The sequence below is a fragment of the Cibotium barometz genome, chromosome 40 (genome assembly GCF_041138505.1).
Source record: "Cibotium barometz isolate CiBa-2024 chromosome 40, ASM4113850v1, whole genome shotgun sequence".
Taxonomy (NCBI): Eukaryota; Viridiplantae; Streptophyta; class Polypodiopsida; order Cyatheales; family Cibotiaceae; genus Cibotium; species Cibotium barometz.
In genome coordinates, this window is record NC_141085.1 from 43,380,679 (window position 1) to 43,406,925 (window position 26,247).

Here is a 26,247-nt window from a genome sequence, read left to right on the forward strand (position 1 = left end):
CTCCACAAATATCAGGTTTCGATACCAATCACCACAACCTTGCCATCTAGTGTAAGGCGAAAGGTGTTGGTCCTTGTTGCAAGCTCATTTCTCTCACCGAGGGCTTCACAAACTTGATCAAAAAATTTGAGTGGTCTTCTAGGATTTCCCTCTCTGTTAAACTTATGCATGAGCTTCGCAATCTGTGCGGCCTTTCCAGAGCTACTACGTCCATTATCTCTCATGAGACAGGTGCTATACTGTTGTCTAATGCTCTCTTGAATGCTTGTGCAAAAGCTACTGGATCAGTTTGGTAGTGCAGTTGCTAGAGAAATTTGTATAGTAGGTGTAGCATGTGGTATAAAAGGTGATGCTTGTGGGCATAATGGCATGAATCCCGATGAAGTAACATGAGTGTGATAAGTGGAGGGTTGTATAGAAGCTCCAATGGGTGCTGATGAAATATGGGCTAGTGGTGCCAATGGTCTAATTGTTTGCCAAAGATATCCCCCTTTCCCTTGAGTGCATTTGTGGCAATGATAGAGTAGAGGGAGATGTAGCAAATGGAGGATATGTGGTGAAGGCTCCTCCGATGGCCCTAGCAGGTGATATGGATATGTTAAGGAGGCTTGGAGAGCAGTAGTTAGTGCGGGTGTTAAAGTGACGGTGGTTGTTGCCGCAGTTGTGATCGAGAGCATGAGACCAATAGGTAACGTTGTGGGATTAGTCATAGGTGTTGTTATGAGTGGTGTAGTACTCAACACCACACAGGATCCGGAATGGTGGTAGCAGTATCTTGTGTGGGGACATCTTTATGGTCTAGAAACATGAAGCTCATGCTTGTGCAAGTCCTTGGATTCCCACGTAACCTTAAGGAATGAAAACTAGAGGTTAGTCTATGGTGGAGACAGGTGTCACTACATATGTGGGATCGGCCTGTCTTATCGATGGTGTCTCCATCTTGCTTAAGGTAGGACCCCATGCATTTCTCGTCCCAATCCTTGTCACACTAGCAAGATTGGATATGGGGTTGGGAAGGAGAAAGTGCAAAAAATACAGCCAAAGAGGCTCATGAAGGAGAGTGCCTACTTCTAGAGAAAGAGGGAAGAGAGAGATGATGAGATGTCCACCCTAGGGTGTCAGGCAACAAGGAGAACAAGTGACTTGTGCAAGCTAGGATGGACGCATGGCTAGTTGCTCTCTTTGTACAAAGGGGATAAGGTCTGGGTGGTGGGTATTAAGTTTTGTCCACCTCAAGACATGAGTGTGTGCGAACACAGGATTGGTCATAATTTATAAGTAAGTTTTGGTCATGGTAATTCCATGTCTCAACCTCTTGCTTCACCATAGCATGAATACAATCCACCATACCATGTCAAGAGAGTATGGTGAATCCATGTCTCAACCTCTCTTGCTCCACCATCTGAAGATGCTCTAGTAGAGGCACCTTGCTTAATTTCTTCCCAACTCAACAGATGAGGGCCATAGCTAGGTCCATCAAGGTTACAAAAGAAAAGTGTCCATTCAAGCGACTAAGATGGTAAAACGTGTTACCATAGATTGAGCGAGTGAAACCATGTTAACTTGCAGAGTGGTGACTAGAATATGGGCTACACCATGCACACTTGTGGCATTTGTGGCATTTGGTATCCACCCTAGTATGTTTAAGAGAAGTTGAGCATGAGTATAAGATCTATCCATAGGCTCAAGGGTGTTCCGAAATATTGGAATTATGGCATACCAATGTGGTACATATTAATATTGCAAGTTTTGTACATTAGGACTGGTTGGATCTCAACCTTGGTGACGCTAAATTATATTAATGGCTCCTAAGATTCCTGAATGCTTAACTAAACTATGAACTACACCATACCTAGTGACGTGTGGCATTTGGTTTCCACCTTACTATGGGATTTCCAAAATATTGGAGCTATGGCTTCTCAATATAGTACACGTCAAATATCACAAGTTTTGTACATTAGAGCTAGTGAAACTCAAGAATGGTATGTTCCTTATTATTAGTCTCAAGTACGTACATATATCCTTAGACTTTCCCTATTTAACATTAAGCACAAGATAAAGCCGTTTCATATATTCTAACGCCTTCTTACAAAAGAAGTGCTCGTTCCAATGGATAAAATGGTAAAACGTGTTACAGTAGATTGGGCAAGTGAAACCATATTAACCTAGACTTTCCCTATGTGACATTGAGCACAAGGTAAAACCACTTTATATGTTCCAACGTCAGCTTACAAAAGAGAAGTGCCCGTTGGAGCAAGTAAGATGGTAAAACGTGTTACAGTAGATTGGGTGAGTGAAACCATGTTAACGTGCAGAGTGGTTAACACCTTGGGACTTTCAATGCAAAAGGACCTGAATACTTAACGACTAGACTATGGGCTACACCATGCACACTAGTGGCATTTGTGGCATTTGGTATCCACCTCATTGTTAAAGGGGAGTTGGGCAAGAGTATACGATCCGTCCATAGGCTCAAGGGTGTTCCAAAATATTGGAGAGTTCTCATTAATATAGTACATATTAATATTGCAGGTTTTGTACATTATGGTTGGATCTCAACCTTGATGACGTTAAATTATATTAATAGCTCCCAGCACTCCTGACAGACCACTGGTGTGCCTGTTTCTCTCAACCCAACTTGAAAACCACTCTATATTTCAAGCAACCCCTTCAAGCTGCAAATTCAGAGTTATCTGAAAACTTATCAGCCTGAAAAGAAATCGATCTCTGATTGTCAAGGATATATAAGGCTTATGATTGCCTTCCAAATGTCATATCTGAAGTGGTGAGTGAATCATGAAAGCATCAGCCTTGTTGTTGGGCTCTCGTACAATTCATACAAAACATGTGTTAGAGAAGTGTGCCATCAACATTTTGAGGCATCCAACCTCGCTGCAGGTCCATGGCTACCAAATGTGGCAACAAAATTCACCTAGTATTGCTCTTTTGAAACAAAATATCAATTAGAATCCTCTATTTACCTACAGCCCTTGGTGTGGAATGCATTGCAGATATCATTTTGGAGTTAGCTCTCCAGGAGGTGGCCGTTGCCTCCCATCAGGAATTGCAAGAAGGCAGATTGGCACTGATGGCCGTATATAGGGTGTGTCACATACGTAGTAGCCTTTCCTCTCTAGCTGAATGATCTCACCTCGCTTGAGGTTCCGCATGTTTGCGTCACCCAAGGCTTGGATCTCCCATCTAGTTGTCAGGTTCAGAACTGAGACGAAATCATCCTCTTCCTCCAACTGCAAAACTCCCACTCAGCACAATTAGCTGCAAGCAATCTAGCAGCATTGAAAGCCAGAAATCAGTAAGCAACATATGCTACCTTTTTCTTCGTAATAAGGTAGTCCAGTTCAATCAAAGAGAGATTCATAAGCTCAGGGAAGTCAGGCAACCACGTAAGCTTTAACTTTGTGGTCTTTACAGATCCTTCCAAATGGAGTCTTCCCTCCAAACCAACCACACTTCCATTGGCATCTTTTTGCACCATTTCTACTATGGCATTGCCCCAGTCCATGAGAGTCACCTCCTCTCCTTCCGTCATAGCTGCTGCATCTGCAGCTTCCAGCCAAATCTGTTTGGTAAACGTTGTTGCCTTTTTGCCTGCTCCTTCGAACTTCTTATGCCTTGGAATTATGCGCACAAAAGGTTGATCAGGAGTATTTTTCAGCAAAAAGAGCACCCGTCCATCTTTCACAACAGCTGTGTGTCGGGGGCAAACAGGGTCAATAATCTTCTTATTTATGGTCCAAAGCTTGTCCCACTCCATCAGATTCAGATTCTTGGAAGCTCCCTACATCAGACAGTTATCCCATGCCTAGGATTATCAGACATGGAAAGCAATTTCAAACATGTAAATATACATTGAATACATGCACGAAAGAGCTTACCTGTGACAAAATAAATTGCCTCAATGCTTCAACTGTCAAACCTCTTCTCAGGATACCCCGCACTGTAGGAAACCTAGGGTCATCCCAACCGTCCACCTTTCCATTGTCTACAAACCATTGCAGCTTCCTTTTGCTTAACAGAGTGTAAGTCATATTCAACCTGCTGAAATCCCATACATGGACCTTGCGCAATCCCATATCCTCTAGCACTCTATAGTACTGCTCCTGGCGATCATGATATTCACTTGATCGAAGGGCATGGGTAACTCCCTCAATACTATCTACGTATGGGCATGCAAAATCATATGTAGGGTACACCTTGTACTTCTCGCCTACTCTGTGATGGGTGACAGGATTGCATCTGTAATACACGGGATCACGCAGAGATTTATTTACAGCTTGCATATCAAGCTTTCCTCGAAGGCAACACTGCGTTCCCCTTTCAGTTCCAGCAATCATTTCCCTCCACAGAGCTATATTTTCTTCTACTGTCTGGTTCCTGCACTTGGATTCAATACCATCCATTCTCTCTTTCCGCATCTGCTCCCGTGGAGTGTCATCCACATAGGCCTTGCCTTCTCGAATCAATTTCTCTGCCATTTTCATCAATTCTGGGAAGTGGTCGGAAGTGTATGTGACCGCATCACCCTTGACTCCTAAGGTCTCAAGGTCTGTAACAATACTCCCAACAAACTCATTATTCTCTTTGGTGGGATTAGTGTCATCAAACCGGACAATAAGCCGCCCATGGTATTTCTGAGCAAAGTACTGGTTCAGCAGGGCAGCCTTGGCATGCCCTATATGCAGGTAACCGCTTGGCTCTGGTGGAAATCTAGTGCATACTTTTCCCATTTCAGCATCTGGCAGGTCAATTTCAAAAGATCCTTCCAGTTTCTCCTTCTCACCCTTGACTGGAGATTTTTCCAGGTCCTTGTTCGTACTTCCATCAACTCTACCAGAGCCTTTCTTTGGGACATGTCTGGAAAAGACATCAAAGATAGCTCTATACTCGTTTGATATCGAATTATACCATCGCGCAAGATGTGGAAATTTTGTGGACTTCCGTAAACTGTCCCATCTCTGCCCAGAGCCTGTCAATAGAAGCAATCAGACAATTGAATCCAACACTTGCAAAATACAAAATATAAGCACTATCAAGAGTAACATGCAGCAAGGAACAACGTAATGTAACACCTTTATGCAACAGAGAAACATTTTTCAACGTAGTACTCACTACCAATTTCCAAGACAACCGCACTCAATCACTTCATCGCCTCCTAAAATGTTGGTTACAGATCCTCATTGTAGAATGTTGGATCTGTACCCTGGTTTAAGCTATGTTACATGGCTGGCCACAACGACTCCATCCTAGTTACTGAAGACCACCTTCGGCACAAATCCAATGGGCACACAGCAAGCGGACGAGAAACACTACGTAATAAATAGACGTCCCCCTCACCCCATAATGTGCACATTTATGTATAAACATATATCAACCTTGGCAGACATCTAATGGATAAACCACCATACTAAGTACTGAGAACATCTAATGGATAAACCACCATACTAAGTACTGACAGACTTATCCAGCTAGCACTCAAGAGTAAAGCCTATCACATGTAGCAAAAGCATTAGAATTACATGAAATCATCATTTGAGCTTGCAAGTTGCTATATTCAAGCATGCATGCACGCACGTGGCCATGCAATGATCATGGCGCTATGGATAGCAAAAGAACTCACACAAGCGCAGCTCAAGCACAAGGAAGCAGAATTAGAGAAGATGAGGGTAGCACACACAGCAGGAAAATGGGCAGTCCTATGCAAAGGAAGGGCTATCATTCAGATGTTTCACACTCCAAAATCAACAGGGTCTCCTTCTCCTGTCCACAAGTAGGTTTATGTTTCTGTTTGTTTATTCTTAGCCCAAAGGACTCTCAGTCCTTAACTGATGTTATGAATGCATGCATCTGCTTGTACAGGTCCCATAGCCGCTTTTTGGCCATTCATAGACGTTAAAATTGTTCTCTCAAAAAGAGCAATGAGTTGTCTGTAAGAGCTGCATCTCCCCCCGTGTGCACGCCTGCACCTGCCCCCCTTTGCCGTCAACCATGCCCCCCCCCCTCTTTTCCCGGCGCGTTCCTCGTGCGTGACCTCTCCCCCTCCGCCTTCTCATTCCCTCGCACCTCCTGCCACCCCGCCATGCCTTCTCCCTTCACCCCTGCTCAACCTGACTTCATGCGCCACCCTCATCCACCTCAGTCTTCCTCTTCGCCACCCACCTAACCCCGCCTCCTCCTCGCCTCCCCCACCCCTCTCCACCTTCCTGGGCACCGAGCACTCCTTTGCACCTCTCCGCCCTCCTCTCCATAGCCTCCATCACCTTCCTCTTTTTGCTATTTACCCCCGCCTCCCCTTGTGCTGTCCTCATCTTGCGTATCCTCTCTCTAGTCTCCCCATCCAGGTGTTTATCGCTCGCAAGGCTTTATATCCGTGGCAAGTTTCTTGAACCCCCAGGAGGACTAGCCGCTTCGTCATCCTCGACCGAGGCCGCCATCCCTTGTCTTTCCTTTTCAGAAGCGGACCTCCAGCTCCTCGCCTCGACGGTTGCATCCTTAGAGGCCTCCACTTTGGTGTGCAAGATTGTTGGTACCCACCCGGCCCAGGGACAGCTCAGGGATCTTTTACAAGCTAGCCTCCTTGGCAAGCCGGGAAAGATTACTGATATTCATCCTTCGGGGTGCGGTACTAGGTTGAGTTTGACTCGCCCGCAGCGTAGATTTAGGTGAAAACTCTGCGTTTTTCTCTCTCTTCTCTACATTGCTTCCACATGGCTGCAAGATGTTCCAAGGAAAGGTGTTTAGGGCTGAAAGAAGACACAGCTTCCACACATGTAACAACGCATGTCACATTGGTATCAAGGCTTACGTCGTCCTACGACAACCCTTAGCTTATATTTTGTGCACGCTGAATTAGGTTTCTGAAATTAGGTTTGTGTTTTAGGGCTTGCAAGCAAAAATTAAGGCTTTCATATTTTGCATGAGTTTAGCCCTAGCAACAATGTTTTCAGCCCTAGATTCAATGTGGAAAGTGGAAAAACCAACATTGATAAGTGTCATACAGAGCTAAGGATTTTAATGTGTTATCTTTAAGCTTGGTTTTTATGTTGAATTTGTTGCAACTGCTCTACATTGAATGGTCCATTAAATCATATGTTTGAGAAATTGATTCGACAATTACCTAGATGGAGATTCTCGTGTCACCATCACACTCACATCCCCTTCAGAAATAGGCATGTTGTGATATATTCTCACACTCACATCCCCTTCAGAAATAGGCATGTTGTGATAGGCATTTATAATAGGCATGTTGTGTATGGTATGGCTAGTGCTTGTTTGCATGAAGCCCAAATCTAACGTTTCGTGGGCAGCCAAATCACGTGGCCGATTGTTTTCGGCTAGCTCCCATGGACAAATAAATTACATAAATCTTACCAACCTGAGATTCACCTTTGCCATGTTTGGTCGATGTCACTTGTGTCCAACCTGAGCTTTTCTTGAGTCTATCTGAGTCTGGCTAGTGCCATAAACCTAATGTTTATTAGAGATTAGCCTGGGATTAAGCATGTCAATGTGCATGCACATGACAACTTGTCCGGGCGACCTCATCCTCCTCCAAATAGGATTTGGAGAGATCCACCTCCTTGGGAACTATATGCCTGACCTCATCCTCCTGCAAATATGATTTAGAACGATCTACTTGCTCGATTTGCGGCTCCAGCTCCAGCTCCGCCGGCTCCGGTTTCGGATCTGGATCTGGATCTGGCACGTGCATCCTGGGTGATGACACCTCCTTGTGTGATCACGTCTCCTCAGAACTCGTGTCTTGGGACCTCTCCCTTCCTTGGGTCAACACTCTCAGTCTTGGACTGCTTCACAACCCTAGGTGATTCTACCTTTGTCTTTGGCAATGCTGCCATAGACGTTTCCATTGATTTAAAGACCTTAAAAAGCTCTTTTTGAATCTGTGCTTGCCGCGCTTCTAATTGAAGTTGTTTTTCTTTAAGCCTTGCAAGAAGCCATGCTGCTTCTTCGTGTCGAATCTTCTCCAACAAAGCCTCTCCTCCTTGCCCATGTCTTCAAGACTTTCCATCGTGGATCGAACTGAGAGTGTGTCCCAAAAGAAGCCTTTTTCTACCTAGGTTAGACCTAGGCTAAGTCTTTTACAGATTCTACCGTACATGCAACCTATGCTACATGCAAAAATGGGTTGAAACCCTAAAAACCAAAACCCTATTTGGAGTGCAATCTTCCCCCCTCGTGCGTGTGGCCTATCCCCACACATGAGTATTTTTGTACCATCAGACAGTAAAGATGCTCCACCCAATGCAAATGGCACGTGAGAATAGTCCTGAACGACCCCAAAAACCGAAGCAACTGCCACTAAAGCCAAAGATTCTCCACGAAGTGCAAACGGCAACAATGATGACTCTCTCATAGAAAATTTCCTATATTCGTAACTATGGCTTGTGTAACTGACCTCCTACTTTGTTCTTCAAGTTGATCATTGTCTTGCTCAAAATTGTTCCATATGTGAGTTGGTAATTACCAGAGCTCATAGAGCATGAATTGTGATTTGTATATCTTTTGAGTAGCTAATTAAGCTAGAATGCTTATTTCTATTTAGGGGTGGTCATTGGCCAGAACCCCAAAGTTTTCAATCGGGTGATCATAGACCAAATGCACAAATGACACGCTTAGCACTCAGATGGTCAAATTGACCAAAACGCCTAGATGAATGATGAGTGGTTTAGAAGGCAAAACCAGATGCTCAAATCATTTGAACAAACCATGAACATGTGAATCTTTACAATGAAGTCTTCTTCAACCTAAAACATGCAACTCCTAGAATCTAGGAGAGTTTCTATTTCTGGCAGAGTCTGATGGAAATTCCATTCCTCTCAAAATCTCTGGATTTTCGCAAGGATCAAGAGTTACTAAAGCACCTTTGTCAAATTCTTTACGAGTTGAGATATTTTTAGCATACAACATTATGGAAGAGTCACCTTTTAAATTAAGACATGTGGCATCTAGAATGAGACAAGTGTCCCTACACTTGTCTGTTCACCTTACACTTGTCAATTTAGCTTAACACTTGTCAATTAAAGTAGCCACTTGTCATTTGGAGCTTACTCTTTCCATTCTAGAGCATTGAAGCCTCAAACCTATAAATTGGAGCACCCCCTCTTCATTTGTATAACACACTTCTCATCTATTGTAAAGATTCAAGCACTTTGTGCTCGTGGTTTGATTCAATAAATTCCTGCAAAGGAGAAGGGGCCCGTTTCCCTCTCAGCGAGGTCTCGTTTCTCTTTTCTTTGAATCCTACTTTCTTTCATTATTTGTGATTGTTGATTAAGTGGGTTTGTTACAAGTAGTTCATCAATTTTGTCACTTTCACGTGACCCTATGTTACATGGTATCAAAGATAAGTCTTCTCTTATGAGAACTTTCCCGAGGTGACAGAATTTTTGGCCAACCCACACATTACATTCACCATGTCAAGAGAAGGAGAGAAGAGTATTCATCAACAATCTAAAGGTTCTCGACATTCTTTGATGGTGTCCTTTTCAGACTATGAGAAGATTCAAAGGTACAAAGAGCTCGAAGCAAATCCAGAGATTCAAGCTTTGATGGAGAGAAAAGCTAAAACTAGGCTGAAGCTAAAGTCTTTGAAGACTTTCTTCCTGAGAAGGCTGCTGCAATTGATGGTATTGCTGTAACGAAAGCCTACCTCAACATGAAAGGAGTCTCTACTTCAAAAAAGTCGAAGACCATGAAATTTACTAGCCCAGCATCATCAGAGGAGATAGTCAAGCTGTAACCTCAAAGTCCCACCATACCCAAGCAACCTCATCTTGTCCTGAAAATCCTCATAAGGACAAGGAGAAAGCCAAAGAACCACAAATGTCCATGGTGTCTGATTCACCGAAGGGTGTTATGGCGAAAGGAGTAGCAATTCATGAAGTAACTTCATGAGTAGTTGACAAGCGGGCGTTCAAGCCCGAAGAAAGAGCATCAAGTTTGATGCTTTTTATGGTAAGAGAGATTCTCAAAAAGCAATTTCTTTCATTAGGCAATTCAATGCTGTTTGTGTTGGTGAAGATTATTCAGAAAAATCCAAGATCAAGATCGCAAGAATACACTTGAAGGATGCTAGAATACACTTGAAGGATGCTGCCTTAGATTGGTGGCTCAAGATTGTCCATGAAGAGAAAGAACCGAAGACATGGAAGGACTTCAAGGAGATGTTCAATAAGAAGTTTTTACCTTCATCCTTTGAAGCTGATGTGCAGCACGAATGGGATGAATTGAAGCAAAAGCAAGGGGAGAATGTTGAAACTTATATCAATAAGCTTGCTCCAACTTCTCTCAATAAAATTCCCTTAAATATGGAGACGAGGAATTTTATCCATGGCTTACATCCAACGCTTCAACAAGCAGTCAAGATGACAAAACCGGACACCTTGGAAGCAGCTCAAGATACAGCCATAGAAGCAGAAGGATTGCATATGCCTTGGACAATTGGGAAGTCTTACAAAGAAGAGTCCCAAAAGAAGAAGGCCAAGGTGTTTGACCAAAAGAAGTTAGAACAACAAAAGTAGAAGCCGAAGGATGGTGGTAAACCACCTCTGCCATCCAGAAGGAAGCTGGCATATCAATAGCTGGAGCCTGGTAGAGTATACCAAGGAAGGAAAATGCTTCAACTGTGGAGAAAAAGGACATATGGCTAGACAGTGCCCCAGTAAGCCAAAGAAGGAGAATCAACCGTAAAAATCACCTCAGGTGAATGCTCTCTTGGGGGGCAAGGTTACCAATTAGCCTACTCTTATCCACTTTGATACTGGTGCCACTCACCATTATATCCATCCTCGGATCATTAAAGCTCTCATACTGCCTAAGGAGTGATTTGGCACTCCGGAATCATAAGGCGTTGCCTTTGAAGGGATACAATCTCACATCACCCCAATCCTTGGGAAACTTCGGATTCAAATAGGGAAGCATGTAGATCATGAGAATTTTGTAATGGGAAATCTAAGCCATTATGATGTTGTACTTGGTATGCCTTGGCATAGAAGAGTTAATCTAGCCATTGATAGGGACCGAAGCAAGTTTAGGTTCCCTTTCAAAGGTAAGAGGCCATAAGATCATCAGATCGACCTCATTCCTGGCCTCCAAACTGACCACCTTACCACATAAGCCTAACCCAGCAGGAGGAGATTATGAAGCAGGCAAATGAGTTATTGGAAAAGGGTTTGATTAGAGGCCTAGTTCTGCGCATGTGCGTGGATTATAGAGCCCTCAACAAGATTACTATAAAGAACAGGTTCCCCATACCTAGGATTGATGATATCCTAGCCAGGTTGGATCGATCCAAAGTGTTCAGCAAGATAGACTTGAAGAGTGGCTATCATCAAATAAGGATTGCTCCAAAGAATGTGCAACAAAAAGCGTTCATGACTACCTTTGGGCAGTCGTAAACCAAGAAGAGCATGCAGTTGCTTATGAAAGCAAAAAATTACAAAATTCGAAAAAGAATGCTCCCACCTATGAAAAGGAATTAATGGCAGTCATCCATGCTTTGAAGATTTGGAAGCATTACCTCTTGGGTGGTGAGTTTATCATCAAAACAAACCATCAAAGCCTCATGTATTTCCTATCTCAACCTAAGATCTTTGAAAAGCATCTTAGATGGGCCAACTATTCGGCACAATTTCATTTTCAGATAATGCACAGTGCACACACTTGGGAAAGAAAATAAGGCAGCTGATGCTTTGTCAAGAAGACCCCAATTATGTGTGACAAAGGATTTCAGGTCTAAAGTGATGGAGGAATGTCATGCTCCTCCTTACATGGCTCATCGTCGTATTTTAGCCACAACTCATGCCTTGGAGATGTATTTCTTTTGGCCAAGTATGAGAAGAGATATTGAACAATATATTAGGAAATGCTTGATCTGCCAAAGGGTCAAATTTGATCGACGGAAACCACCTAGACTTCTGCAGCCACTGCCAATTCCCAACCAGCCTTGGGAAGTACTGCTATGGATTTCATTTTTGGTCTGCCAAAGTCAGCCAATGGAAATGATAGGATATGGACCATCATTGACAAGTTCAACAAGCAGGCCCATTTTATTCTAGTGAAGAAAACTATCAAGGGAGAGCATATGGCTAAGCTATTCATCTAGCAAATCTTTAAGCATCATGGATTGCCACAATCCATTGTGGGAGACAGAGATCCGAGACCTACCAGTCTTTTTTGGAGGGTTCTCTTTCATAACATGGGTACGAAGCTGACTTTTTCTTCTTCTTATCATCCCCAAACAAATGGACAAGGTGAGAGAAAATCTCACCATCTTGGATATGTTGAAGTGCTATTGCTATGAAGCCAAAGTACAATGGGAGAAGTACCTACCATTGGTAGAATATGCTTACAATAACATCGTACACACTTCTACAAGTAAAGCTCCATTTGAGATCATTTATGGCAAGCCACTCTTGCTACTAGTACTTCGAACCAAAGAAGAAATTTTCCACGCCGATGAGTTCGTGCGAGGTATGGATACAGCTTTTGCTCAGGTCAACACAGCAATACAAAGGTCTCAAGCCAAACAGAAGAAAGCAAATGATAAGCATAGAAGAACTCTTACTTTTGAAGAAGGAGATTGGGTTTGGTTAATGTTTGATAAAACAAGACTCAAGAAATCCAAAGAAAAAGAACACCAAATTCCTAAATTAGCCGCTAGAAACTATAGACCTTTTCAAGTCAACAAAAAGATTAGTGATGTTTGTTATAGGTTGCAACTTCCACATCATTGGAGGGTTCATAATGCCTTCCATGTTAACCGGAAGTGAATGAACAAGAAGAGATATTGCAACCAAAATTATCTTCCACATGGTTAGGAAGGAAGAAAGGAACATCACCAGAAAATTCCTCTTGAAGTTCCAAAATTATTTTAACATGGACACTAAATGGATAATTTCAAGGATTATCCCAAAATACTCATAGCTTATAAAATAGCTATCGGACTCGAAGAACTTCGTTCATTGTCTTGAGGCCAAGACAGATTCTAAGAGCGAGGGATGTAACCAGCCTCCTACGTTGTTCTTCAAGCTGATCATTGTCTTGCTCAACCAGAGCTCATGGACCATGAATTGTGATTTGTATATCTTTTGCGTAGCTAATTAAGCTAGAATGCTTATTTCTATTTACGGGTGGCCATTGGCCAAAACGCCCAAAGTTTTGAGTCGGGTGGTCAGACCACATGCCCAGATGACTGGCTTAGCACTAAAGTGGTCAAATTGACCAAAACACCCAAATGAGTGATGAGTGGTTTCTAAGGCAAACCAGATGCTCAAATCATTTGAACAAACCATGAAGAGGTGAATCTTTACAATGAAGCCTTCTTGGGCAACTCCTAGAATTTAGGAGAGTTGCCATTTTTGGCAGTCTCAGATGGCTTGAAGATTCAGAGACAATGAGAGCATTCAGGACTGCTACGTTGATGCTGATTGGAGTATTTCTAGGCTATACGGGACGTGGAGAAGAAGGTAGAAGGCACCTTGCATTTATTTGCAGCCTCTTCTTCATTATTTTTTTCCCACCCACCCTCCCTTCACAAGACCACATGAACTCCCGAGATGGTAGATTTGCTCAAGATGGCGGGAACGTCGGGAGGGTGGGGATCTTCACATGTTTCTTTGGTGGACCGACAGTTGGACGGGAACAACTATGGCATCTGGAAGGTAATGATAGAGTCTATATTGGAGTCATATGATTTGGCTGATTTCATCGTAGTTGGAGTTCCAAGGCTAGAGTTGGAGGAGGAGGAACCTTCATTATCCACTAGGAAAGAGCAGAAGGCTCAAGCACAGTTGTGGGATTGTGTCAATGCCCGTGTGCGTTCTTTCATCTTCCTTAATTGCACACCCCAAGTGATCAACCACATCAAACACATGACGCTAGCTCCAGGGATTTGGCAGCACTTGGCTTCTTTGTACAATAGGGTATCGCCCATGAAGAGAATTTCATTGGAAGTGCAGACGCGAGTGATGAATCTTGCAAAGTTTTCGACAATGCGAGAGCACATCAACAAACTCTAGGCTCTTCAACAAGAGGTTCTTCAGGTTGGGAAGGAGATATCATTAGAGGACATGGCCATCACCTTGTTGTCTCATCTATCCCCTCAGTACTCAGCTTTCTATTCTTCTTTGATCACCAGTGGGAGGCTCAGCACCATTACATGGGAGGAGCTTGTGCTGATGGTATTGGACCAAGAAGAGCAGTTTTTGAACCCTCCACAAGGCGGAGGTTCTGAGGCTTTAACTGGCCACCGGTTGAAAGGCCGCAACAACAACAAGGGCAAAGGGAAGTCTTCACAGACGAAGTCTTTTGAGAAGAAGCCCGACTTAGAGCGTGATGCTTTGAAGGCCGAGCAGACCTGTAACCATTGTGGTCAAAAGGGTCACTACTGGAGGAAATGTCCTCAGTGCAACACCGAGAAAGGTGCTGATTCCTCAACTGCAACCGCAAAGATTATAGCTTTTGTGCACTTGGAGATTATGGACACCGGAGCTTCATCTTCTTCGAGCAAGGAAGCAGTTGGTCTCACCGTTGGGAACACTCGAGAGTGGATTCTAGACACTGGTGCCTCCAGGCACATGACTCCGTCTCGAGAGTTGTTACAGGATCTTTGAAGGCAAACAGGTCACATCTTTATTGGTGAAAAATCCACTATCCCGATTCACATTGAGGGCAAGGGAGATCGTTCTCGATGGCAAGGGAGGAAGCATTCCTCCCGCGTTCTTTATGTTCCATCTCTTGCCTTTAAGCTTTTGTCAGTGCATGAGTTTTATAAGACTGCCATGCAGGTGGAGTTTGATGAGCATTTTGTTGCTATCCGGGACAAAGCAACAGGCCATGTTGTTTGGGAAGCGGAGAATGGGATTTACAGACTCTCAGCACTCTTGTCTTACAAGTACTCAACTCGGTGATTTGTGGCATTTCCGTTTTGGCAACTTGAATGTGGATGCGTTGCGGCGGGCTTTCCGAGACCAGATGGTGGATGGCTTGCCAGATGTTGACAGCAAGCAAGGACGTTGCAATTCTTGCATTTGTGGGAAGCAGCATAGGGAGTCTTTTCCAAAGCAGGCTACCAGGCGGGCTTCGAAACCACTGGAGTTCATATGCAGACCCCATCTTTGGGAGGTTCTTTGTATTTCATGCTGCTTGTGGATGATTGTAGCAAGTTCACATGGGTGTATTTTCTTTCACAGAAGGACCAAGCCTTTGCTTGGTTCAAGGATTGGTATGTTATGGTGGAAAAGGAGTCTAGACTGCAAGTGAAGACTGTTCGGGCTAACAAAGGAAGGGAGCTTTCTGCAGTTTTGTGCGGAGCATGACATCAAGAGGGAGCTAGCCAATACAAGATCGCCTTCAGAGAATCGAGTGGTTGAGCGTAAGACCAGAACTGTGGTGGAGATGACGAGGACAATGTTGGAGCATCGTGATCTTCCTCGTTCACTTTGGGGAGAGGCTATGGCTACGGCTGTCCCTATCCTTAACCGATCTCCGACGACTTCACTGCCTAAGATGACTCCATTTGAGGCTTATTTTGGTAAGAAACCAAATGTCTCCCATTTCCATGTTTTTGGGAGTGATGCCTATGTTCACATACCAAAGAAGCAAAGGGGGAAGCTTGACTCAAAGTCCCAGAAGCTTGTTTTTGTGGGATATAACTCTCTTTCCAAAGGCTACAGGTTATATGACCCAGAGCGAATGCGGTTGTTGTCAACAAAGATGTTGTCTTTGAAAGTTTGATGAGCATGTTCTAGCTTCCACTGTTGATGAGGAGCCACCACTTCTTGGAGAACCAGATGAGTATGAGGATGATTCCCAAGCTATTGTTCCAACTAGCCAGCCTCTGTCAGTTGTAGAGGTTGAGCCCAAAGTTGGAGATGTGCCACAGCAACAGAAGGAGGCTCCGCGTTCTGTTCGAGTACCAAAGTGGTTGTTGGATACCATTCGGGAGTCGGGTGTTGCGAAGTATCCCTCCAAGTGGACCATGGAGGATGGACCTCGAAGATCGCACAGAGCCCATGATAATAGTCAGTCAGAGAAGCTTTTACAGGTGAACTATGCATTGATGTCTTGTATCATTCGAGACAAAGAGCCTACTTCAGTTAAGGAAACTCTTTCCCAGGAGACTTGGAGGAAAGCCATGCTAGTGGAACTTGAAGCCATAGAGAAGAATAGAACTTGGGAGTTGATTTCAAGGCCGTCAAAACGGTCAGTCATTGGTGTCAAGTGGATCTACAAGACCAAGTATACATTCGATGGGTCGGTGGACAAGCACAAGGCCGGACTTGTGGCTAAGGGCTATGCTCAGCGGCCTAGCATCGACTATGAAGATTATTTTGCACCGACAGCTAGGATGCCCACGATTCGGACACTTCTTGCTATTGCCTCTTCTCAACAGTGGCCGCTGTATCAGATGAATGTGAAATCTACGTTCCTGAATGGTGACTTGCAGGAGGAGGTGTATGTTGAGCAACCTCCAAGCTTTGAGGTTCCGGGATCAAAAGGTATGGTTTACAGGTTACGGAAGGCCTTGTATGGTCTTAAACAAGCTCCCAGGGCTTCTTCTTTTTTTCCAAGAAAAAGATCTTTCAATAAGTTAAAGAAAAAACAGCCACAAAGGGTTAAGTACAACCACGAAGGGCTAAATACAAACTCGCCTCATATAAGGGCAGGAAAACAAGTGTTCATAAGGGAGAGAGATGCTTCTCCTCCGCCTGGCCGCTCTATGAAGAGAAGGCTATCTCATACAGGGGGAGGGGGGAGGGAAACAACCACACAGGTGGTCTATAATGCCAAATGAGGTCACCCACAGTCTCAAGAAGGCTTCCTGCCGCTTCCGTATGCTGTCAGAACCTCCCTGCAGCTTCCCCCACTGACCGTGGAGGGTGTGAATGATGTCGAGCCATATGCTCCCGATGGTCTCAACCGGCGAAGTGTGGGTACCCTCGATGGCCTCGCTACATCTAGCACGCCAGATGTGCCAAGCTGCTATGCTACTGCAAATCTCCCATCGCTGGCATGAGCCTAGTTGCCAAACACCTGCATGTTGGGCGGGGGGGAGAAACAACCAAAAAAAAAGGGAGGTAAGGGCGGCCTCGGTCCGGGGAGACGGAGCGGCTACCATGGAGTCCTCTTGGGGGCGAAGACCAGAAGAGGCCGAAACTTGCCGAGATGATGAAGAAATGCCCACAACCTGAGGGCGCTGCCGGAGGAACAAGGATGTGCTAGAGAAAGCGGCAAAGAAAAGAAAGGAAAGGAAGGTGCGGCGGGCGCAAAAAGACAAAAAAGAAGGGGGGGGAAAGAGAAAAGAAGAAAAGAAGAAGGGGGGCAAAATAAAATAATAAGGAAAAAGATAAGGAAAAAAAAAAGAAGAAAAGAAAAGAAAAGAAAGAAAAAAAAGGGGGGGGCAAAATAAAATAAAAAATAAAAGATAAGAAAAGGGGAAAAAAAAAAGGTGAACATGGGGATACAGACAAGCGGATAAGAAGATAACACAAGCGGGCAGGGGCGGTTAAGAGGGGGGCTGAAGTCGGGGAGGGGGCAAAGGCGAAACAGAGGGAGGGAGGGAGCGAAGGCGAAGGCGAAGGGGAAGGGGAAGGGGAAGGGGGAAGGTGTAAGGGGAGGGCGGGCAGGGGAAGAGGGGGTGAGGGCGAAACAGAGGGAGGAGGGGGCGGAGGAGAGTTGGGAGAGGAGGGGCGAATGCAAGCAAGGGAAGAGGGAAGGCAATGGCAACAGGGGGAAGGAGGGCTAAGGCGAGCTAGGGAGGGGGGAGGGGGGAGGGGAAGGGCGAAGGCGGGCAGGCACAGGCCACGGGGAGGCTCTCAACTCACGCTCACGACTCTACAAGCTCCCAGGGCTTTGGAACCAGAAGATTGATTCTTTCTTTCTTAGAAAGGGTTTCCAGAGATCAGTTGCAAATCCAAACTTCTATCTCTTTTGGGATCGTGGTATGGTCACCTTGATTATCCTCTATGTGGATGATTTTATTCTCACTGACGGTCATGTGGAGCACATAGCTGTGACGATGGCTGCCTTGTCAAAGGTGTTTGAGATGATGGATTTAGGGTTACTTCATTTCTTTTTGGGATTGGAGATTTGGCAGACCCAGAGGGGGTTCTTTGTTTCTCAGCAGCGGTATGTTCATGAGTTGTTGGAGGCCTTTGGAATGGAGAACTGCCAACCTATTTCATCTCCAATGGACTCGAATACCAAACTTACAGTACATGATCCTCACGAGCAGGTTGATGCCTCCTTGTATATCGGAAGCTTGTTGGTTCATTGATTTGGTTGCTGAACACCAGATTGGACTTGAGTTTTCCAGTGGGACTGTTGAGCTCATTTATGCAAACACCTTTGAAGACTCATTGGGACGTGGGATTACAGATCTTGCGGTATCTGTAGGGTACGAAGGATCTTGGACTCTTTTATAACTCTCGAGGGGGAACGAAGGACTAAGTCAGTCTCCAAGGTTGGAGTGACTCTGATTGGGGAGGAGATCCAAACACGAGGAGATCTACATCAGGATACGGCTTTACCCTTGGCTCAAGAGCTATTTCTTGGAGCAACAAGAGGCAGCCAACTATTGCCTTGTCTTCTACTAAGGTAGAGTATGGGGCTGCTTGTGGTGCTGCTTGCGAGGTGGTGTGGCTGCCGAGGTTAATTGGCAAGATTGGGTTTCCACAAATGGAACCCACGGTCATCCAGTGCGACCACCAGAGCTATATAGCTATTGCTCGGAACCTGGTCTTCCATGCCCAGACCAAGCACATAGAGATACAATATCACTTTGTTCGTGAGAAGATTTTGGCTCGTGACATCTTGCTTATCTTTTGTTCGACGGAGGACAATGCGGCGGGCCTCTTCATCACGAAGCCTCTACCTCAGCAGATGCGCACTGGGGTTGGTTCCACATCCAAGAGCTGAGAGGGGGTGTTAACAGTCATCTCCTGTTTGTACCATATTACTCAGTAGGGAGTGAGGACCTTTGTTGCCCATGTAGGAGTTTCTCCATTTTTCCCCATTGTCTATTTTTGCTAATCATTGGGGGGGGGGGGGGGGGTCTATATGAGTTGGCCGACTGGTTATCTGATGGCCGACTTGTTTTCCTCTGCTGGCTGACTCAACTTGCGCCAGTCGAATGGCTTTTATGCTAGCCGACTCGATATTATCCAGTCATGGGCCAAGGGCTGTCGGCCCAATTCCTACTGGCTGACTGGTTGCTCCTACGTGTATATATAGCTCCTCATCCCCCCACACCAATTTTGTACCAGATTCAGGTGTATATAGCAGAGTTTATACAGCCTTCTCCTCTCTTGCATTTCTCTACTTTCTGCTTTCAATACTTTGTCTCATTTCCGCTGCTCATTTAGACAATTGATTATACCTTGTGGAAGGTGAAGATGAAGTCGACCTTGCATGGAGTGGATCTCTGGGAATGGCTAGTCACAACTGCCAATTACATCCCCCCCTCTCTACAATTGGTGTGACTCAGTCACAAGTTGATGCTTGGGAGGCAAATGGTCATCGTGTTTTCTCCTTTCTAATGCTGAATTGTCAGGATTTTGTACTCTCCCATGTGCATACAACACATGCGGCACATGAAGTTTGGAATGCCCTTGCAGATCTCTACAAGAGCGGGACGGATTTTGGCTTTGGATAAGCAACTTATGAACCTTTCGGTGGCTGCCTTTCCTTCATTATCTGCTTCCATCACGAAGATGAAAGATCTCTAGGACAAGCTTGTTGTATGTGGCAAGAATATCTCTACTCGGGATATGGCTAGCCGGCTTTTCTCCAAGCTTCCAAAGAGGTTTTTGATGTTTATTTTTAGTCTCTTGTTTCTTCTCCTCGGCCTGTTCCAGTTACTTGGGAGGAAGTGCTTCCCTCCATTATGCAAATTGAGTCACGCTTTGAGCAGACCGGCACCTCTCGTGGTTCTATTGGAGCTTTGGCTGCTTGAAGAGTTGAAATCAATAGAAGAAAGGGAAAGGGGGCTCTGAAAGAACTCCAAGGACAATGACAATGACAAAGACAAATCTTCTAAAAACAAGAATGTAGAGTGGCAAGAAGGGTCATAAACAGCCCCAATGGTACAAGAAGAAGCGGGATGAAGAAGGAAAGGACTCTACCTCTACAGCGGTGTCCCAGACCAAGAAGGATGATGGTATTATCCTATTAGCCGGTACTTCTCGTGCACTGGTACTTGTGGCTTCTGAGGACGGTATTGGATTGTGGATAGTAGTGCTATTACTCACATGACACCTTATCAGGATTGGTTCGAGGACTTTACTATCATGTCAGGCACTATTACCTTGGGTGATCCTTCTTCCATGCCAGTTCATGGCCACACTACCTGTTGGGGTAAAGGCATTATGCCCACCCTTACAATGTGTACTAGCCCATGAGTTTTATAGTACATAGTACACTTAGTACTTTTAATGTACTAAGTGCACTATGTGTACTAGTGCAAATACACGTGTGATAGGGGAGTCACACACTCATACTTGATGAGTTGACTTATCCCCACATATGTCTCTCTCTCTCTTCTTCTCTGTGTATGTCTCCCACATGAAACCCTAATTCTTCTCCCATCAACTGGTATCAGAGCCTGCTAGACTGCCTGGACCTGCCCGCCTTCGAGCTACTGTGGATGGACCTGTGTTCACCTTCGAAAGCTGCTCTGGACGGACTTGCTTGTGTTTTCTTGTGAAATGTTGCATGTCGCTGCACAGTGGGCCGGACAACCTGGGAGAGCTTGCTGTCGTACAGCTGTGGGTGAAGCGAAGGGTTTTACGTCACACAAGCCGGCAGAGCTGTGAAGCGCTTGAAAGCGCATGAGCTGGAAATCGTGCGCGTGTGTGCGCTTACAGGTTTGACTCCAACGCAGCCGGCACAAAAGTCATCGCCGTCGACCATCAGCCGGGAGTAGCAGCCGGAACAGCCGTGGGGCAGCGTCAACAACCGTGAGACGCCGACTCGATAGCACAACTCAGTCCCCCACGAAGCTTCGAAAAAGTCACCTGCCGTGTATTCACCACGCTCACGTCGATTAGTTCGCTTGCCCCTCAGAGTCGGATTGCAGGGAGGTGCGCATGTCACAACTGGACCGAAGGGACATTTCACAGCTTCCCGCCGTCTACTGCGTTGCACACCTGTTCAACCTGGAGAAGAAGCGTTGGGCAACACTGTGTGTCCCTGCGTTGAACCAGTGTGTGCCCCTCCCCTACGACCTTCAAAGGCCAATCAGTATTTCAGACTGCAGCAGCATCAGCACGACCCCCTCTCTTTCCTGCAGCAGAAATTTCAGAGGTATTTGCTTCAATTTTTTTTGGGATTTGCAATTGAGCAGGTACAATCATTAATTGAGCAGATACAGGTGCCAAATTGCTCAAATTTTGAGCAAAATTGGCAAAATTGGGTGACATTGGTCACAATCAGAGTCAATTTGCAAGAAATTGGATGTCAAAATTTGGGGCTTTTGATGTAATTGTGCCATTGGGCATTCATACATGCTGTATGATGTGAGCAATCTCACATTTGGGCCAAAATTGCAAGAAATTGGAGTGCAAATCAAAGGGCTTTTGTGCCAATTGGATTGATTTGCATGCAGGCACTAGCAATTGATGCTTTGGGCAATGTGTTGATGCCTGTCAAGCACTCAATGTGCCTGTAAATCAAAGGGCTTTTATGTATTGGATGTATATGTGGCCAGAGGGAAGCATTGCGAAGACTCTGGATGCCTTCATGTGCGCTAATGTACCATGTATGATCAGAAATTGATCTTGAATCAAGGGGCTTTTCAAGATTTTATGCTTGTTGAGCTTGGCAAAGCAGCAAGCAAGACTTTTATGCCTTGAATCCTCAGAAATCCACTTGCAGTCAAGGGGCCCAATTTCTGTTCGGGACTGTTGTATGCAGTGGTGGGGACTGTAAAAGTCTGATTTTCACTCATTTGGACAGCCAGGAGAGCATTTATTGCTACTGTACTTGCTGGTACAGATTTGGTACAACTTTGTACAAGTTTTGGCATGGCTGTACATTGATTTGAGTGAGGAAAAGGCTCATTTTCAGCTGTTGTACTTGCCGGTACAGGTTTGGTACATCATTGGTGAGCACTTAGTATTGTTGTACAGTACTTTGGAAGGGGAACAAAGCACATTTAAGGTGCTGTCCTAAATCTACAGCAGCCAGATTTTGGTGATTTTATCACATTCAGTGGGAGTAGAGTTGCATTTGTGCTTCCGCAGTGGGAGATAAACTTTGGGAGAACAACTGTGAGCACTTTGTGTGCCTTTGGTGCAGAGTTTGCACATCTTGCAGGGAGTCAGGCATTGACTGTGACAGGTTGCATATTGCTATGGCAACCACAGGTGAGAGCTCTTCATTGCTTCACATCAAGAAGCTTGAAGGCTCAAATAATTATGACATTTGGCAAACCCAGTGCTATAATGTGTTGCTCCAGAAGAAGCAGCACAAGCCCATCAAAGAAAGGGGTGCAATGCCCGCTTCTCTTACTGCTGAAGAGTCGGAAGATATGGATGAGCTGGCAAGATCTACCATCATGTTGTCTGTGTCAGACTCTTTACTTTTCAGCATTCGTGAAGAGAAAACAGCTTGGGGAATGTGGCAAAGATTGCAGGACTTGTATGCCCAGCAAAGTGCCTCAAGCAAAGTGTATTGGTTGAAGAAACTCATAGGTCTTCAAATGAAGGAAGGGGCGTCTACTATCACAGCCCATCTAAATGAGTTTAATGGTGTTGTCAGCCAGGTTATAAATCAAAAGTTGGCAATGGACGATGAGTTCAAAGCCACCTTTCTCTTATGCACTTTGCCAGAGAGTTGGGACACATTCAGGACAGCCACTAGCAATTCAAATGCTATGCTGTCATATGCAGATGTGGAGGGTGCTCTTCTTCAAGAAGAGATGAACAAGAAGAACAATTCTGTTGGAAAGTCCAATGCAATGAATGCGCGTGGGAGATCCCAGCAAAGGGGTAAAAGCCAAGAACGGAGAAGGAGCAAGTCCCGCTCCAAAAAGGACTTGGAATGCCATTATTGTGGCAAGAAGGGACACATCAAAAAGCAATGCTACAAATGGAAGAATGATCAAAAGGAAAAGGGCAAAGGAAAAGACAAAGAGAAAGATGAAGCCAAAGATGTAAAGCCAAAGGGCAAAAGTGGAGTCAAGATTGAAGAAGTCAATGTGTCACATGCAGGTGACAGTGAGGATGAAGTTCTATTCACGTCTTCACTTGATGCCCATTCACTTCTTGCAGGAGATGGTCATGGTATGCACTCATGGATCATTGATTCAGGTGCCTCCTTTCATGTCACAGGTTGCAGAGACTTGTTTGTCAGGTATACTGCTGGCAATGAAGGAGTAGTTTATTTGGGTGACAACCATGCATGCAAGATTCTTGGCAGAGGTGATGTGAGGCTTGTGTTTTCAGATGGCTCACAACTTGTGCTCCATGATGTTAGGCATGTGCCTGAGATCAAGAAGAACCTGCTTTCTACTAGACAGCTTGATGATGCTGATTATGTTACCACATTTGGTCGTGGAAAGTGGAAAATTAGTAAGGGCTCACTGGTTGTTGCCAGAGGCTCTAAGGTGGACACTCTTTACTTCATGCATGCTGGTGTTTGTCACCATGTTAATGTAAATGCAACCGAGCTGCCGGAAATCTCTATGTGGCATAGCCGGTTGGGACACATGAGTGTCAAAGGAATGGAGCAATTGTCTCGTTTTGGTTACTTGCCTTCTCTAAAGTTTTCAAGTTTTCAATTTTGTGAGCATTGTATATATGGCAGGCAACTCCAGTGCCCCCACAAGAAAGCTCTTGGACAGAAAGATGCTCAGTTAGAGCTTGTGCATACAGACCTCATGGTTTTTAGGCTGAAGCTGTTATGACAGCCGTTCATCTTATAAACAGGTCACCTAACACGAGGCTTGGTGGGAAAGTGCCAAAGGAAGTATGGACAGGGAAGCCTCCGTCATACAAGCACTTGAGAGTGTTTGGTTGCGTTGCGTACGTGCACATACGCAGGGAAATGCGCACCAAACTTGATCCTAAGTCTCACAAATGCATATTCCTAGGATATGGTGACAGAGGTGAAATGGGGTATAGACTTTGGGATCCAGTGAATAGAAAGATAATACGCAGCAATGATGTCATTTTTTATGAAACATGCATGTATAAGGAGCCTGCAAGGCAATAGGAGCCTGGCAGAGTCATCTTTGATGATGATGGACATCATGGACAACAACCAAGGGCTGTAAATCAGCCATTACAGCAACAAAATCAGCCCTTAAATGGTGCTGAAAATGGTCCAAATGGACAGCCAGAGATGGCAGAAGATATCCCTATGGATATCCCACAGTTAGAGGAGATACCGGGCATGATTTTTCAACCTTATGGCATGGAACAAGAGCCACCAATAGGTGATATGCAGGCTGGACAGCAACCTGCAAATGCTGGTCATTGGGTACGGAGGTCCACAAGACCCTGCAGAGCCCCTGACAGGTTTGTTCCAGGGGTTGACTACTTGATGCTCACTGACTGTGGGGAGCCCTCATGTTATAAGGAGGCTTTACAGAGGGCAGACAAGGCTCTTTGGGAGCGTGCTATGAAGTCAAAGATGGATTCTCTGCACAAAAATGGAACATGGAAGTTGGTGCATTTGCCTACAAGCAAGAAGGTTTTGCCATGCAAGTGGGTTTACAGGCTCAAAGTTGCACCTGATGCAAAGCCAAGATACAAAGCCAGGTTAGTGGCTAAGGGCTTCAAGCAGGAATATGGTGTGGACTTTGATGAGATCTTCTCTCCAGTGGTCAAAATGACCACACTTAGAGCTGTATTAGCTTTGGTTGCTCATGATGATCTGGACTTGATTCAGATGGATGTAAAGACTGCTTTTCTTCACGGTGATCTCCATGAGGAGATATATATGCAACAGCCAGAGGGTTATGCAGTGAATGGAAAGGAGAAGCTTGTATGCAAGCTGAAAAAGAGTCTTTATGGGCTCAAACAGGCACCAAGGGAATGGTATCATAAATTTGATACATTCATGAAATCCCAGGATTTCAGGAGAAGTGACATAGATCACTGCTTATACACCAAGAAAGCGTTGGATGGCAGTCTATTGATCCTCATCTTGTATGTTGATGATATGTTGATTACCGGGAAATCTCGTAAGGAGATGGATGCCTTGAAGAAGAGGCTGCATCAGACCTTTGATATGAAGGATTTGGGTGATGCAAATCACATTTTGGGTATGCGGATACTTCGGGACAGAAATCAGCATGTGTTGTATTTGTCTCAGAAGGAATACATTGGCAAAGTTTTGCAGAGGTTCAATATGGACGGGGGGAAGAAGACTAGTACTCCTTTGCCTCCATATGTGAAACTCAGTGCTATGGACAGCCCACAGTCGGATAGTGACAGGGCTGATATGGCCAAGATTCCGTATGCTTCAGCTTGTGGCAGTCTCATGTATGCCATGGTTGCTACTAGGCCGGACATTGCATTTGCAGTGGGAGTGGTTTCTAGATACATGCAAACCTGGCAAGAAGCATTGGGAAGCAGTGAAAGGTGTCATGAGATACCTGAAGGGCACACAGGATATGTGCATATGCTTTGGCAAACAGGATGCATTAGTGCATGGTTACACGGATTCGGATTATGCCGGTCATCCAGATAACCGGGAGTCTACTACCGGTTATGTGTTTACATTCACAGGAGGTGCTGTGTCATGGATATCCAGGATGCAGAAGTGCACTGCCTTATCTACTACAGAGGCCGAGTATATTGCAGCCACAGAGGCTTGCAAGGAGGCATTATGGCTATCTCGGTTAGTGGTTGATTTGGGTTATACAGGGGATATTCCATTGTTGCATTGTGACAGTCAGAGTGCCATCGAGTTGGCAAAGAACCCTGTCTTTCATGCAAAGACGAAGCATGTGGATGTGAAGTATCACTTCATCAGAGAGGTGATAGAGAACAAGCAAATTCAGCTTGTCAAGATTCATACGGATGACAACCCGGCTGATATGTTGACAAAGAGTTTGCCTCCAGAGCGATTTGCTCATTGCAGACACTTGATGGGCATTGGATGAGGCCAGTTTCAGCCTTGATATGGCCTTGTATATTATCATGTACAGCTGATTTTTCTTTTCCTTCATTTAAGGGCACTTTGCCTTTAAGTGGGAGGTTG

The 26,247-nt window shown here is 44.9% G+C and overlaps 1 protein-coding gene across 2 annotated transcripts in view; it reads right to left on the minus strand.

Annotated features, from left to right (window-relative positions):
- Positions 1 to 2,481: 2,481 nt before the first annotated feature.
- Positions 2,482 to 26,247, minus strand: part of LOC147615534 (glutamate--tRNA ligase, cytoplasmic-like) — a 43,265-nt gene continuing 19,499 nt past the window's right edge. For both annotated transcript variants that reach the window (XM_086779631.1, XM_086779632.1), the window contains 3 exons: positions 3,897 to 4,987; positions 3,332 to 3,799; positions 2,482 to 3,248 (listed from right to left, as the gene is read on the minus strand). In XM_086779631.1, the coding sequence (XP_086635757.1) occupies positions 3,015 to 3,248; positions 3,332 to 3,799; positions 3,897 to 4,987 (1,793 nt within the window). In that variant the 3' untranslated portion in view covers positions 2,482 to 3,014. The remainder of the gene's footprint in view (positions 3,249 to 3,331; positions 3,800 to 3,896; positions 4,988 to 26,247) is intronic.